This window comes from Lissotriton vulgaris, chromosome 6 (genome assembly GCF_964263255.1).
Source record: "Lissotriton vulgaris chromosome 6, aLisVul1.2, whole genome shotgun sequence".
Lineage (NCBI taxonomy): Eukaryota > Metazoa > Chordata > Amphibia > Caudata > Salamandridae > Lissotriton > Lissotriton vulgaris.
Genome location: NC_141694.1, coordinates 1,388,824,037 through 1,388,841,478, shown reverse-complemented (window position 1 = coordinate 1,388,841,478; position 17,442 = coordinate 1,388,824,037). Strand labels below are relative to the sequence as shown.

The 17,442-nt window shown below is 46.6% G+C and overlaps 1 protein-coding gene across 2 annotated transcripts in view; it reads right to left on the bottom strand.

Moving 5' to 3' along the window:
- PNPT1 (polyribonucleotide nucleotidyltransferase 1) overlaps positions 1–17,442 on the bottom strand; it is a 524,718-nt gene that overhangs the window by 132,981 nt on the left and 374,295 nt on the right. For both annotated transcript variants that reach the window (XM_086927497.1, XM_086927498.1), the window contains exon 18: positions 11,856–11,909. In XM_086927497.1, the coding sequence (XP_086783623.1) occupies positions 11,856–11,909 (54 nt within the window). The remainder of the gene's footprint in view (positions 1–11,855; positions 11,910–17,442) is intronic.

Here is a 17,442-nt window from a genome sequence, read left to right as displayed (position 1 = left end):
ACCAACAAATCCTGCTTCACCTACTTCACAGTCTCAGGTGGAGGAAGTAGATCCTCAGCCTTCTGATGAGGAGGAGCAAAGAGAAGAAGGAGAGGTGCAGGATAAGTCGGAGTGGGATGAATATCAGGTTCAAACACCTTCCCCTTCGCATCAAGCAGTCTCAATTTCACCACCAGTGGATGTGGTTAGCTTCCACCTTTTAATGGAACGTGCTACTAAACGTTTTCATATCAACATGGAGCATAAGGAGCAAGACTGTTTCCTATATGACGTTAAAGATCAGCCCAGGAAACAGATTAAATCTATACCCATCATTGATTTTATTTGGCAGGAGGGTATAAAGGTCATGGCAACCCCGGCATCCATTCCTCCAGTCCTGCCACGTTTGGAAAAGAAATACAGAGCACCGGACAAATCTCCTGCGTGCCTTATCGGACAGCCGAAACTTGACTCTGTGATAGTCCAGGCAGCACAAAAGAGGGCTCGGAATCCCTCTTTTCCGCTTACGGCCCCGCCAGACAGAGATGGCAAACACCTAGATTCGATAGGGAAACGTGTCTCCACTATGGCAGCTACGACAGCTCGAGCGGCAAATTCATTGGCCATCTTAGGAAGGTATGACCGACAGATGTGGTCGGACATTGCACCATTTCTTGATGTCCTACCTGAACCTTCTAAGGCTGAAGCGCTCAAGATACTTCAGGAAGGTCAAAGAATCTCAGAAGAGACTATTGACTCAGCAGTGGATGTTGCCTCAACGGGTTTTCGGCAGCTAGCTGGAGCTGCGGTTCTTCGCAGACAGGGTTGGCTACGGTCTACTTCCTTTAGACAAGAAGTCCAAAATAAGGTGCTGGACTTACCATATGATGGTGAATATCTGTTTGGCCCTCGGGTGGAGGACGCCTTACAAACAATAAAGAAGGATTCTGAAACTGCAAAATCCTTAGGTTCCCTTCAATTCCGCCAACCGCCCTTTCGAAGAGCGAGAGGACGAGGAGGGTCCTCTTCCAGAGGTGGATGTAACCAACAATCCTCTTACAGACAAAGCAATCAACGATACCATACTCAACGCTATCAATCTTACGGCCAAAGAAAGCCCGCTTATGCCCAAAACAGGGGAAAGGCGAATTACCGCGGAAAAGATAAGCGCCAATGAGACCTTTCACCTGCCACCACCGTTGCCCTGCTCACAAGAAAGAATTGGAGGACGAATATCCAAATTTTACTCAAGTTGGCAGTCAATAACATCAGACAAATGGGTCCTGGACATTGTGGCCAGGGGTCATGCCCTAGAATTCGAGAAATTTCCTCCAAATGTTTCCCTGAAAGGACCACCCCCAGCTCACCTGAAGGAGCTATTTGCCCAAATCAGATTGATGATGCAAAAAGGAGCGATCGAGAGCGTACCTCAGATAATGAGAGGAATGGGATTTTTCTCCAGATTTTTTCTAATAAGGAAGAAAAACGGAGAGTGGTGCCCGATTCTAGATCTTCGCGCTCTAAACAAGTACTTAAGAAAATTAACTTTCAGGATGCTTTCGCTCCAGGAAATATTGCATCTGTTGGCAGTGGGAGATTACATGGTCACCTTAGATCTCCAAGATGCATATTTCCATATTCCCATTCTACCTCGCCACAGAAAATTCCTGCGCTTCAGGGTGGCTGGCAGGGATTACCAATTCAAAGTTCTTCCTTTAGGACTACGGTCAGCGCCAAGAGTTTTTACCAAGGTTCTGGCTCCAGTAGCGGCGCACCTCCGGCTAGAGGGAATCCAAATTTTCCCATACTTAGACGACTGCCTTATAAAGGCGAATTCTCGAGAAGTCGTGCAATCGCATCTACAACAGTGTCTACACCTGTTCCAATCTCTGGGCCTTTCCATCAATCTCGAAAAATCCCAATTGAGACCTTCTCAAAGACAAGCTTTCTTGGGAGCAACATTGGACACCCAGAAGCTCCAAGCCTTTGTCTCGGAAGAGAGACAAATAAAGATAAAAGACATGGCGCAGAATCTGTTATAAAAAAAGTCAGTTTCAGTTCGGATATACAAGTCCTTTCTGGGGATGGTATCTTCTTGCATCCCATTGCTGCCGAACTGTCGCCTCAGAAAGAGACCCCTCCAGGAAGAGCTAACCGGGCAGTGGTTACAGGTCTCCGGAAAGTTCGAGGATCTTATCAGGATAACACCGCTAATGCAAAACTCACTACGCTGGTGGACACAAAAACGACATCTCCAGCAGGGGTGTGCATTTCTTCAAGAGTCACCGACCCTCACCATCACGACGGATGCGTCTCTCGAGGGCTGGGGAGCGCACCTTCAAGGCCTCACAATCAGCGGCAAGTTGACTGCTCCACAACAACGATGGCACATCAACCGTCTGGAGCTGAGAGCCATTTTTCTTGCACTCAAGGCGTTTCATGCAATCATTCAGGATTCCAATGTGTTGATAAGAACAGACAACACAACAAGCATGCATTACGTCAACAAGCAAGGAGGAACTCGATCTCTTCTCCTCTCCCAGGAAGCCCAAGAATTATGGGCATGGGCCTTAAAGCACAATGTAAATCTTCAAGCAGTGCATGTTCCGGGAATAGAGAACGTCTTGGCAGACACACTCAGCAGGACGACGGTCTCCACTCACGAGTGGGAACTACATCAGCAGACATTGGAACGCATCTTTCGCCTGTGGGGTCGTCCAGACCTAGATCTATTTGCGACAAAAGCCAACAGCAAATGCCAATTCTTTGCAAGCTGGCATCCCCACAAGGACTCTCAGGGGAATGCGTTTTCGATAGACTGGTCTCTGACATATGCATACGCTTTTCCGCCGATTCCACTAGTCCCCAGGGTTCAGCGGAAAATGAAAAAGGAACCGTGCAGACTGATCCCGATTGCCCCCAGATGGCCGCGCCAGTATTGGTTTACAGAACTTCTTCTGCTGTCAGAGTGCAAACCGATTCAGTTGAATCCAATCTCGAACTTACTCAGCATGCAGAACGGTCAGGTCTATCATCCAGATCCAACATCACTGAGATTAGCGGCTTGGCGCCTGAGTACCGTGAGTTCGTCCACCTAAACATCCCAGAGGAATGCAAGGAGGGACTGGCCCAGGCAAGGGCACCGGCTACCATAAAGACATACAGTCTAAAATGGAAGCGTTTTTGCATCTGGTGTCATGCTAACGGGGTTCACCCGTTTTCAGCAACGCCGGAAGAGATTCTACCTTTCTTCCTACATTTAGCAAAATCAGGCCTGTCTCACGCAACTCTGAAAGTTTTCCTGGCAGCGATTTCTAGTTATCGGCAGGATGGTACTAATTCCTTATACTCTGCGAGGATTGTACAACAATTCTTTAAAGGACTCTTTAGGATGTTCCCTCCAGTACGACGACCACCTCCGGTGTGGTATCTTAACGTTGTCCTGGCACAACTTATGAGTCATCCTTTCAAACCCATCCACAAGGCCGACCTCAAATATCTCTCGTGGAAGGTAGCACTGTTGCTGGCTTTGACATCCTCCAGAAGAGTCAGTGATCTTCAGGCCTTTACGGTTCACCATCCTTTCCTGCAATTTAAAAGTGACTCTGTAATACTCCGCACTAATCCGAAGTACATTCCCAAGGTACCTTCGGACTTTCACCTTAACGAACCTATAATTCTGAAGTCATATTTTCCTAACCCGCAAACACCGGCGGAAAGGGCGTTGCATATACGCTGGATGTTAAAAGATGTCTTCAATTCTATCTACAGAGGACATCCGCTTTACGCTCTTCTGACCAACTGTTTATCACCTACGGTGCTATTCATAAGGGGCAGGCAGTTTCAAAACAAACTATTGCAAGATGGATATCTTCTGCCATTGCCTTTTGCCATGTGCAAGCAGGACGACCGTTGCAAGCAGCTCCTAGAGCTCATTCCACAAGAGCAATGTCATCGTCTACGGCCTTATTTGTTGGAGTTCCTCTTCAGCAGATCTGCAGAGCGGCTACTTGGGCTAGTCGCCATACATTTACCAAGCATTACTGTCTGGAGGCAGCCAGCGAAGCTGATACTTCTGTGGGTCGTGCAGTTCTACGAAATCTTTTCTAATAAGGTGAGCCTCTGTTTCCCACCTCCTTTACTGCTGTCAGACGCTTTATATATTATGTTTTTACACATGCTTACATGATTGCATTTTCCTATGCTTAAATAATATGTGTATTTTCAGTTTAAACTGTCTTATGACTTATATGCTGACAAACTTTACAACCATTGGCGTCTGCCTAGCAAGGATATGTACTGCTAGCTACTCTGATTCAGGCATGTGAATCTATGAAAGACACCCCTAATACTGGAGAAGAACAATAGTTACTTACCTGTTGTAGGAAGGTGGATATCTGACTATGGTTACCCCCAAACTTTTTGCCTGGTGTTTAGCTGGTTTTTGACTTAGTTGGCCTGGGATCCTGCTATTCAGGGCCCCAGGCTGATTGCTCTCTCCTTAAAATGGACTCCATGTACCTTAGGTGCATAACACAATTGGGACTTGTTCACCTTATGAGCCCCTGTAGTAGAGTACCATAGGTACCCAGGGCATAGGTGTAGCCAAGGCCTACCAGGGGCTGCAGCATGTATTGTGCCACCCCTGGCCTGGCCTCCATATTTGACACAACTGGCTGATCACTCAGCTGGGGTAAGTTGGTGTAATCACCTCTTACTTAGGTACAGTATGCCTGTGCCTAACCCTAAACTGGACACATATGTTCCTATCAGCCACTCCTATGGAAGGCCTCATCAATCCTGGAGGCAGAGTGCTTGGAAATATGTGAGATGGTGCTCTAGCATGAGCTGAGCCTGTCTGCAGCTGTCGGGAACCACTCCCTAAGCTGTTCCGCGATATTGCCATACCATATACTCTTAAGTGCATTATAATCCTCGCGGTTAAATGCTATCTTTGGTTTGGCTTTATCAAAACATGTCGAGTAAGGTGTCATACGAATTGGAATACTATCCCCTCGCCAGTTCTGGCGACGGGGATAGCATTCCACCCTTCTAGAGGGACACGACATGTGTGTAGCCTTAACCCCGGTTAAAGTTAAACAGAGCCTCAGCATCACAAAATGGATGCTGCCACCACAGACACATGTCTGACCTCCTGCTGCTGGGAGTCCTTCCAGCGAGGAGGGCCTGGACAAAGGGTTTCCTGCCTGGGGAGGTGCGAGCACCACCCCAGACAGGGTTTTGTGTATTGGGTAGGACAGGGCTGAATAGATTGAGACATGCCTGGGGCACACAAGGTGTCCCTGTGCATAAGCCAGCCCAAACCGGTTCTGGGGCTTTCCAGCCCCAGTCCTGGCGAGGAGCTGGACAAAGGAGAGGGGGTGTAACCACCCCCCTTCCTGGTCCCACCCATAGGGGAGGGACCTAGCAGGAGATCCACCCCTCAGATGGGAATAAGAGAGGGAGCAGTGCCATTGCACAGCAGATCATCCTGAAATCAACTTTAAACAAGAAGAAGACTGGACTTCGACATTCTGCTGCACAGAAGACTGAAGAGAATCTCCCTAGTGGCCTAGGAGGGGCCACCCTGTGAACACAGGCATCACCCAGCACCTCAACGTCTGCTTTGCCGCCGCCTCCCGCCAGAGCCCGAGTGCAGAGCCTGACAAGACCCAGCTTCCCAGACTTCTCCCAGCCCGATCCACAGTCCCTGCAAAGAAGGGACCCGTGGAGGCACCGAGAGACGTGGGAGCGGCCATCTTGAAAGACCCCCGAGACGCTGACTGCGCAGCACCCGAGGCACCCTCGACTCTGTGCTTTGGGGTTTGAGAAGCCCCACAACCGAGCAGCATTTGCACCAAAGATCAGCCCTCCAGCATCTCCACGATCTGCGTGGGGCCCTTTTGCTTTTTGCCACTCGACTCGCCATCCCGGCCGCTTGTCACGTGGTCAGCGGCCATCTTGGCGACGAAACCTACAATTTACACTGTGGGTCTGGCTGCTCTAGACCTGCCCTCGCTCCTGTAGAAAGGAGTACCCGCTCTGACCTTGCTGGTCCGAGTAATAAGCCTTTTTCACTTTCCCCGTGGCTTGCATTAGCCAAGGCTTGTTTGCTTCAATCGAGTAGCCGACACCTCCTTCAATTAGAGCCTTTGAGGGACAGCTCGTGATCGACTCCTGGACGTCCTTGACCTCTTCGTGTCCACGTGGCTGCAGAGAGAAGCAACACCTCATCACCTGTTTGCACCCGACTTTGCCTGGTTCCAATCTGGTTCCACGGTGGTCACTGGTCAGTGACTTTGAACATTGTCCCCTCTGCTTTCAGGTCTTCACCACTTCAGATCCACCCTTGGATCCACCGGACACTTCTCCTTCACATCGCCTGCAGCATCTTCAGCTTCAAGCGCCAAGAACCTGCGTGTCAAACCCGACGCCACTTCGACCCTGTGCACCCACTTCCTGCTGGTGAGGTAACATTGCAACGCCGGTGTCCCTACACTGGTACACACCTCTAAGGTCTGTGTCTTAAGTTTTGTTCCTCTAGGTTCAGCGGAAGTGCCCTTAAACTAACTTTGTGCTTTTTACGCACCATAGACTTTGTATTGAAAAGTGCGTGCACTTTGAACACTGCACCCGAGTCCCGTGGGCCTTTCCCGACTTAGTTATTTCCAGTCTCGAATAGCTCCAGCGATGCCCTAGGCCTCTTCACTTTCCCATTGGTATCTCTTATACCACTTTCTTAGTATATGGTTTAGGTGGCCCCTAGGGCTCATCCATATTGTGCAACTTTTGTGTATTTTAAACTGTCTTGTGATTTAACGCTTGTGCTTCTGTGCTCATAAAGAGTCCAGGGGATTTTAATAGTTAATAAATCAATATATATTTTCAATATATATCTGTGTGGTGTCCCTTTCATTTGGTATTCAAGGGGGTTGTGTATGGTATAACAGCTGGCTTCACATGCCTTTCAGAGTTTAGCCTAAGACTGCTTTGTCCACGTTACCACTAGGATAACTGGTCTACAAGGTTGAATTACAACCATCATCATAAGGGTTGCTTGGCATGGTACAAAGTGATCACTAGAACTAGTGAGCATTATATACCAGGCCAACTTCTCACACCTGTAATCTGTGGTTCTCCAGTATTGGTGTCTTTCATAGATTCACATGCAACCCGCCCACCTCCCCTCAGAGGCTTTTTAGGCTATTTTGGTTTACCTTCACTCCTTGCGAGAAAATCTGAGAGCCTGAGCCTCTGGGGAGAACATTCTGGTGGGTGCTGGCGCCTGATTGGCTGTAGTTTGGACTATACAAAATGACTAGGATAGTCATAGATGTGGAAGTTTTTCCTACTGTAGCATTGGCTACTTTACTTCCTGGTTTATTTTTATTAGTATTTACTACATTTTTATGGCATATTATTGCTTTTTTATGTACCGTGGGACTCCCACTCCGACGACGGGGAATGATTCAGGCATGTGAATCTATGAAAGACACCAATACTGGAGAACCACAGATTACAGGTAAGTAACTATTGTTCATATGCAAAAGGCCATTATCCCTATGAGTTGCATGAACACTTGAGCTGGAAGGGAGTGTTGCGGCTGGAACTTTCTGATGAGGCTTTGTATGCTTGTTATCCTGGCTGGACTGGGATATGCAAGTACCTATGAGGTATTTATTGTAGCCCCGAGGTTTTGTTGTATGTGGGACGGGTGTAGGTGAGACTTTTGAGTTGTGAAGCAGTTGGATTGTGATGTGAGTGTGGTGTATACACCGGTTGTATGACTTGACTTTTATGAGCCAGTCGTCTAGGTAGGGGTAGACATGAATATGCTGCCTTCTTAGGTGAGCCGCAACTACTGCTAGACACTTGGTGAAGACTCTGGGCACTGTGGTGACTCTGAATGGGAGTAACTTTAATTGAATGCTGACCGGCCACTACAAACCTGAGACATTGCCTGTGAGAGGTGTGAATGGGAATATGAAGATAGGCGTCCTTGAGATCTAGAGTGGCAAGGAAATCGCCTTGTGCGAGCAGAGGAAGGACCTATTGAAGCATGACCATGTGAAAGTGGTCCGATAGTATGTACAGGTTAGGGTCTGAGATCCAAGATCGGTCTGAGAGAGTCGTCCTTTTTTGGAATGAGGAAGTAGAGGGAGTAAACCCCTGTGTTTTGCTGATGCAGGGGATCTGGTTCTATTGCGTGTTTTTGTAAGAGGGAGATTACCTCTTGTTTTAGTAGTGATAAATGCTCTGTTGACATTGGGCGTTGTCTGGGTGGTATGTTTTGGGGGGGTAGAGGTGAGTTCTAGACAATATCCTGATTGAACGATTTGTCTCAACTACCTGTCGGTTGTGACGTTGTTCCAGACAGGTAGGAATTGTAACAATATTCCCCCAACCGGAGTAGAATGGTACGGGGGGAGCGTAGGGAAGTCATTGGGTAGGGGTGGAGGCAGAGCGGGTATTATTGGTTTTGCCTCTGCCTTTGTTATTATTGCCTCTGTAGCTTCCTCTTTGAAACCTCTGGTGAATGTGGTCTGGGTGGGAGTCCTACAGGAGGTGGAAGGGTTGTCAGAGGAATAACCTCTGAAGGTGCCTCTGTAAGAGGAGCGATGAAAAGACGTCTAGCAGCTTGCGACTGCAAAGCTCCCATTGATTTAGCTGTGTTGGTTTCTTTCTTCATCTTTTCCAGAGATGAATGTACGGCAGGCCCAAATAGTTGTTCCTGATCAAATGGCTGGTTAAGGATGGAGCTTTGTCCTTCTGGTTTGAAACCTGAAATGCGTAGCCATGGATGTCTACGTAAGAGTACACTTGTGTTAATGGCTCGTCAGGCTGTGTCTGCAACGTCTAGAGCTCAACGAATGGAGATGTTTGTGATGAGTTTACCCTCCTGTATGAGGTCGTTGACTTTGATTTTATATTTGTCAGGATGGTGCTGCAATAGGGTCTCTAGCACGTAATAATTTGCCCTATTGTATCTGGCTAACAATGCCCGAGTGTTGGCAATTCACTATATGTTAGCTGCCTGTGACGATGTACGTTCACCAGAGGCGTCCAAGAGTTTTGATTCTTTGTCAGGAGGCGGGGCATCCCCTGACGTTTGTGAATTAGCCCTTTTTCTGGCAGTGGAGACGACTAAGGAATCCAATGGTATTTGGCCCTTGATGTATACAGGGTCTGCTGGGGCAGAGTTATATATTTTCTCAATCCTGGGGTTAATAACCCTAGCCATAACATGATCTTTGAACACCTCAGGTGCGTGTCTGACTACCCCTTTTAACATAGGGAGAACAGAGGTGGACTTTTGGGCTATGTCAAAAGTGTCCATTTAGAAATCCTCCTCCACCGAGTCTGTATGTAAATCCACCCTGTGTTATTGAGCAGCTGTATGAATGAGCTGGTTGAAAACCATGGTGTCCACTGGAGGGGAAGGTCTAGAGGGATAGATGTCATCTTGTGGTACATTAGGGACATCTGGTGTGTTATAATCATACCAAAGGGAATGATGGACGGAGCGCTTGAGCAAATCAAACACTCACCCCCAGTCAACTGATCTGGGTTTAATCCATCACCATTCTTTAGCTCATTCCACCACCCCAGTTCAGACATGGCCATATGCAAATCAATCTGACCCTGTGCCTTATGGGAACAGTACAGCCCGAACTGCCAAGCTATGTCTTCCCTGGACCGGAAACAAGCATCCTGGGACCGGTTTCGGGTTCATAACCCTCATCAGCCAGGCTATCTTGAATCCAGTGGCAAAGTGAGCAAGGGACCCACGTCTGGGCAAACCCTGCCAACTTAGGGCGAACAAAGCGATACCAAAGGGGATGATGGACAGAGCGCTTGAGCAAATCAAACACTCACCCCCAGTCAACTGATGTGGGTTTAATCCATCACCATTCTTTAGCTCACTCCAGCACCCCAGTTCAGAAATGGCCGTATACAAATCAGTCTGACCCTGTGAGCAAATTAACGATGGATTAAACCCAGATCCGTGACTGGGGGTCAATGTTTTGCCAATGTGCAACATTCCGTCCATCATCCTGTGTGTTTTGCTGTTCGCCCTATGTGGGAAGGGTATGCCCAGACGTGGGTCCCGTGCTCACTACGCCACTGGAGTCAAGCTATCCTGGCTGATAGCCAGAAACCGGTCCTAGGATGCTTGATTCCAGTCCAGGGAAGACATGGCTTGGCAGCCCGGGCTGGACTGTTCCCATGAGGCACAGGGTCAAGACTGGTTTGCATATGGCCATGTCTGAACTGGGGTGGCGTGGTGAGCAAAATAACGATGGGTTAAACCCAGATCTGTGACCGGGGTGAATGTTTTGCAACATTCCATCCATCAACTTGTGTGTTGTGTTATAATCATCCCATGGGGCTGGAGTTGAAGGTGGACCGAGATCCCCTAGTGGTTGATCGTCCGCACCACCCGTCATCAGAGGTGCTATCATCATCTACTGGTCGAGGAGATGAGGGTGGAGGCTGAGGAGCAGGAGGAGAGTCTGAGAGGAGAAGTTGCAATGTCTCTCTTTTTTGGTCGGGATGGAGCGGGTAGAGGCATGTCCATTGGTCTCTTCTGAGAGTTAGTTGACCCGTTTTTGGGTCCTTTACAACAGTTTTTTGTGCTGGATCGGGATGAAAAAGATCTTCTGTCTGATGCTGTTCTTTCAGCTTACGTTGCACCAATTCAAGAGAGGAAAATGCTCCTTCGGCTTGGAAGCGTAAGGTTTCTTGGTCTATGAAGGGGTTTGTGGGTCCGGTTGTTGTTTCGGTTCCAAGGGTTTTTTGGGTCCCGGAGGCTGAGAATCCGTAGGTTTCGGAATCGTTTTTTTTCTCGGGTCCGATGACTTTTTCGGAGTGGAGGGGTTGGTGCCAGTATGCTTTGGTGCCGATGCAGAGGGAGTGGTCGGCACGGAGGAAGACGAGGGTTTATTTTTCGGTGCCGGGGTTTGGGTGTCGGCTCCATTGGCAGGCTGACTTGCTCCTGATTGGCCTGAAGGCTTAGTTGTATAATTCTTTGCCGTGCCCGAAGGCGGGGCGTGAGAAGTAGTGTCCCGTGTGCACCCAGGCCCGAAGGTGTCACTGAAGCCTTTCTTGAGGTTTTTTTTTTGGGGGGGGAAGGGGGGTGAAGTCGGGGTCAACGTCACTACTTACGACCCGCTGCCCAGGAGTGATGTCTTCGAGGTCGGAGTCATCGTCTTCGGAGGAGTTGCCGAGGCTTTCTTTGACCCCCTCCTTCTCCGGTACATTGACGCCCTCGTGGAAGATGTCATCGGGAATGGATGTAGACGATCGAGCCATGCTTCTTCGAGCTAGACGATCCCGAATAGTTTTCTTTGAGCGGAAAGAGGCACAAGCTGGACAGTCTATGGCCTCGTGCTCCGGCGAAAGGCAGAGGTTACAGAACTCATGCAGATCTGCGTGTGGAAACTTTGATCCACACTAAGGACACTTTTTAAAAGGAGTCCTTTCCATGAGCCACGTGTTCTGGCCTAGGTAGGCCCGAAGGCCTTCGTCGACGACTGGAATTGAAGACTTAGAGGTTGAAGATACGTGTCGATTAGGGATCGCGATCAAAAACAATACCGGAGAAAGGGGTGAAGGATTGCGGAAAAAACAATCTGAAGATGGAGCCGATGCCCATGCGCACTATGGTCCAAAGGAGGAGTTACCTATCTTGTGACTTACAAAGACTCTTCCAGGACAACGACAAAGTGCAAGCATCCAGGCCCAACACCAGATGGCGATCAATGCACAGTGCGTGATCTGCAGCTCATATGCCTCGAACATATCGTTCAAAATGTCTTTGCAAGGCAGTCGACAGAAATATGCAATAAGCGCAATAGAAATATTTAGCATTTTACCTGCATCCATTAATGCCAAACTTCCTCCGCATGCAGAAGCCATTGATGACGATCCTCAATAGAATAAAATAAGCAAATTAGATCATTTTTACCATTAACAGGAAATTTTAAAATGTCAACATATACTTTTACACAGCTTGGAATCTCCAAACTCTATCACTTGAACGATTCTTTGAAGAGTAATACTCCTCTGAGCTATTCTTATCTCTCGTCAAGGACCTTGGACTCATGTGAATTGATATCAAGTGCATTGCTTATTTATTCTGGTCCTAAAAAGACCATGGTACAGGAAAGGCTATCCATTTGCCAAGTATTTAAAGACCCTTACTGGACTGAATGGAAGGTTTTTGCCACAACAACATTTCTTAGATACGACTGAACTTCCTAATACCTAGCAAACTGAAGTAACTAAGTCAACACATTAGGTGCTAACTGTAAGAAAGGGATTTTTTAATTGGGGTGAATGCTAGTCCACAAAAAGTAATAAAGCCACCAACTTGTTAGGCCCAACACAATAATAACTTAAACCTGAACTCAACCCCTGGTAGCTATGGCATGTAGCAGACAGGCTTAATTTAGAGAAAATATGTAAAGTATTTAGAAGTACCAACACAATTAAAAAGTTGAAAACACAACACAATAAAAATTCAGCTCCAGTTTATAGAAAAAGAGAAAAATTAAATGAAGAAAATGAAGATTCAAGGCAAAAAGCGCCAATCAGTAACCACTGGTCGGGGTTGACCTGGGCTTTGGCACAATTTTAGGCTGATCGCAATGGAGAGCAGTTTGGCTACAGCAAGCAGGGTCATCCCAGTCAAAGATTTTACTTCTTGTTTAAATCTTTGAAACGTAAGTCAAAAGCCACCATCAAGGCAAAGTCTGATTGAAGAGGGATAGATATTATGGGAGGCCCAGCTAAAGCTGTTAGTTTTGGTGGGATAAGCTGCAAACAGTAAAAAACACATTTTACACCCAGGGAAGTCCTCATGTCGGACCGATACTTTTGGCACCTTCGTCCAGTCAAGATTTCTATCTTTGGCTGTCTCCAGTAAGGTTGAATTGAAGTGGGATAAAATTGCTGCTTGCTGCAAGAGTCCGCTGAACTTCAGGTTTAAACCACAGCAACCAGGCTTCAATAGTAGGCCAGAAGCCATGTTTTCTTTTTTCACACAAGTGGATGGCATAATAAGTGCTGCAGCAGAATTTTACTTTCTATACCATGGGTGTATTTCAGTACCATATACCATGGCCTTATAGGAAAGTTAAGTATGGCAATTAATTAGGAGTTAGCCAATTTGACAATAGTTTTAAAGACCATAACATTTTTGTGCTTTTACATTCCATTAGGTTCAACTGAGGTGTGCAGAAGGAGATATCTGTGAGAGTATATTCCACAATCTGATTCACACAATTATGGATAGCTCTTCTTCCCCTTGTAAATTGCACCTGTTATTACAGAAAGTACACAAGAATGGTGGATATCATGCATTCACAAACACAGGTGCTAGTATAGGACTTCAGCAAGAGAGGCAGCACAGCAAAATTATGTCCCAATTCCTAATGAATAAAATAGCAATGCGGATGGTAGTGGTCATTATAAATCCCAATTACATTTTTGCCAACCCTTGCAAGCTGCATGAGGAAAGGGGTGAAGCAACTTTTAGCAATGATTCACAAGCCAAGTTCCATTACAATTAATGTTGCAAAAGGGCTTTGCGAAATGTCCATTTGCACTGCACGGGATTACAGAATCCCTCATACCAAAAAAAGGTGAGACTGTTCGCAGTACAATGTTGTTGGGATGGAAAAGCCCCCTGCACGATGATGGACATGCACCCCTACCATGAGTGTCCCCGCTGCAATGATATCCGGATCCTTGGTACTGATTTTTGGTCATGGGTGAACATGGAAAACACGTGTGCGCCAGGAGCTAAGCCTGTTTCAAGGTAATGCAATCTGTTTAGACTTGGGGGAGGGGGGAACCAAGTGGTACCCTTGTGAAGGTAGAGGGCTACTGCCCTTACCTGGAGTTAAGTGATACAAGCACCAGGGTGGCATCATACCCATTTTGAGTTCAGCAGAATCTGTAATGTGAACAGGCATTTTTGCCTAAATCACAGGTGAGGGGCTACTGAGCCATTTGTGTAAAGTTCTGTGCAATTAACTCACCTTTTGCCTGTATGGGTTGTGTGTAGTGCCATACATTGTGTGATACTTTCATTTGTGTGCTGGGTTGGTACATAACAGAGGCCTGTGCGTTCTACTTTGGAAGCACAGGGCATGCAGAGACTGGGGAGGTGGAAACTGCAACACCCGGCCAAGAGATGTGTAATTCTAACATTCCTGATTGGGGGGGGGACATGGATATGGACACGCACACACACAATGAAGGTAGAGGAATAGACCATTTTCTGTACACATCAAGGGGCTCTTTGATTCCAGGAAGAGTTATTGGTCAGTGAGACCTGAACTCATTTTCATGGAGATGGTGGGACTGATAAGGCTAGCATTAATAGGGAATCTAACAGAGAGGAAGGCTTAGTCCTTTGAACGTTTATTGGCTATATTACAGTAATGCTGACAGCCAGGTGTGATCACCAGTTACTCCCTTGGCCTGCCTTCTGGGTCTTTCAGAATTGGAGCCACTGCTGCTGTGGCAGACTCTCCATTTGATAAAGGGCATTGCAGAGGAAAGAGCACTTCTAAGAAAGTGACCCCCCAACACAAATTTCAAAGGCCAGACACTAAATCACATAGGTGGAAGTCTGTGCCACATACTTTGTTGAACAGCACTGTATAATCAGGAGAAAGAAGATCACCAAAACGTCCTTGCTGCTGGACTCGGGATTACGGACCAAGGTCTGACAGTCTCCAATTTGAGATGAAGTCTGTTGACCAAAAGTCCCTCTATGTAAGTATGTAACATTGTTACATTGATTTATTGGTGAAACAATAGTCTGGTGAGACATATAAAGGTGTCTCCAAGGCTAAACTGAAAAAACAGAAGGCAGTCTGTCCAAATATTTCATAAGCCCTTACCATGTTTAACTTTGTCACATCTACTCGTCAACACATACCACGGTCAGGGTTGGACTGGTCTATAGGGATATCTGGTAGTGCCAGATGTCAGTCTGACAGATCATTGTGGATGGCTTTATGGCTCTGTGTGGACCAACTTTGTGGAGCGGGCAGTTTTGTGGCAGTATGTGGGCTAGTGTTGTAAACATCTTTAAATAAAGACTAGGTGGTAGTAGCAAGCAGCACTCTATAGGCTGTTGACAGATAAAGCAGTCATTGTTCTGCAATGCCTTACGCTTGGGACAGCTGCCGGCCACTCATCAAACTAAAATGACTAAAAGCAAAAGGATAATGTTACTTACTCAGTAAGCATCTGTTCTTGGCATGTAGAGCTGTAGATTCACATGCTTTGCATACTCCTGCCATCTAGTGTTGGGTCCTGATGTTTGCAAGTTGTTTTTCTTCGAAGAAGTCTTTCCAGTCACGAGGTAAGGGGACTTCTCCTTTCGGTGATAGCGTGCATGGGCATCAACTCCATTGTTAGATTGGTTTCCCGCAGAGGGTGAGAACGGAGTTAGTAAGTGTAGAATAGAGATGTCCATGCATATTTATGTAAACTGAGAAACTGCAACAACAGCAGGAGAACGGGGAGGTGGTTGGGTGCATGTGAATCTACAGCTCTACGTGTCAAGATCAGATGCTTACTGGGTAAGTAACATTATCCGTTCGAGGCATGTGAGCCATAGATAACATGCTTTGCATAGACTATACAGCATCATACTCCCAAAGTGGTGGCTAACCTGGAGTTGTTGTAGTCTTCTGAAACAGTGTTCTAAGTACGGCTTGGCCTACATTAGCTTGTTGCCTCGCTAACACATCTACACAATAGTGTTTGGTGTGCGAAGTAGCCTTACAGATATCAGCTAGGGGAATATTCCCTAAGAAGGCCATAGTAGCCCCTATTTAGCGAGTGGAATTTGCTCTGGGGGTATTAGAAAAGTTCTTTTTGCTTTCACATAACATGTTTGGATACATTTTACGATCAACCTTGCAATGCCTGATTTAGATATGGGATTGCCTTTATGTGGTGGAGAGAAAGCAACACATTTTGCTTTGTTTTGCGAAATTCTTTTGTTCTTTCAACGTAATAAAGGAGAGATCTTCTAACATCAAGGGTGTGTAGAGCTCGTTCTGCCACAGAATCAGGTTGATGACCCTTGATATTCTAACAGTGCTGGCTCTATGGTTCCTTTTAGCAAAAGAGACTGGGCTTCCTGTTTGAGGAGGTGCAAATGTTCTGGTGACAATTTGCAAGAACGAGATGGAATGTTTTGAGGATCAGTAGTAAGCTCCAGGCAATAACCATTTTGGATAATTCCTAACACCCATTTGTCTGTTGTTATAGATTGCCAAATAGGGAGGAATTGTAGAAGACGTCCCCCGACAGGTATTAAATGATCGGGGGAAGAGTAGGTAAGTCACTGCTTCTTAGTGGAAGGGGAGTTACGGGTTGCGGAACCCTTTCCCCTGCCTTTGCCATTGTTCCCTTTATATCCTCCTCTAAAGAAACCTCTTGTAGAGGAAGATTGATTGTTGCCTTTATAGGAGGAAACATTGGTGTCTGAGGATGTGGTCTTGGACCCCAACGGTAAAAGGAGCGCTGAAAAGTATCGAGGTTTGAAGGAGACTGTATGGATCCTATAGACTTAGGTACCTCATTGTCTTTTTTAATCTTCTCCAATGCCTGATCAACTTCAGGCCCGAAAAGATGCTCTTTATTAAATGGAGTATTTAAGATGAACTGCTGGACTTCAGGTTTGAACCCGGAAATCTTTAACTAGGTGTGTCTCATTAGTAACACACTACTATTAATCTCTCGAGCTGCGGTGTCGGCAGCATCTAAAGCACATCTGAAAGAGGAATTGAAGATGAGCTTTCCCTCCTGTACTAAATCCTGTGCTTTAGATTTGTGCTCATCTGGGAGATATTGGAGCAATTGATCCATCTCGTCCCAGTGGGCTCTGTCATACCTCGCTAAGAGGGCCTGGGTGTTAGCAATGCGCCAATGATTTGCTGCCTGGGCAGATATTTGTTTGCCAGAGGCGTCTATTAATTTTGACTCTTTGTCTGGAGGAGGCGTCCACAGAGGTTTGTGAATTAGCCTCTTTACAGGCATTGGAGACAAGTGAGTCTAGGGGTAACTGTCCTTTAATGAAGAGTGCATCAGAAGGAGCAGGCTTATACTTTTTACCTATTCTGGGAGTTAGAATACGAGCAAGAGCAGGGTCTTTAAAAATGTCAGCGGCATGTCTCTTCATGCTTTTGAGCATAGGAAGAGTCTGACTAGATCAGTGTGTCCTAGACAGAGTTTCAAACAAGAAATCCTCTTCTAAGGATTCTTTATGTAGTTGCACCCCATGATATTGTGCAGCCCTGGCAAGCAACTCTAAATAACCTAGAGGGTCATCAGGAGGGGAAGGCTTTGCAGGGTAAAGTCTGGATCGTTATCTGTAGGTGGATCAATGGTATAGTCTTTCCAAGGATCTACAGGTAACTGAATATCTCCATC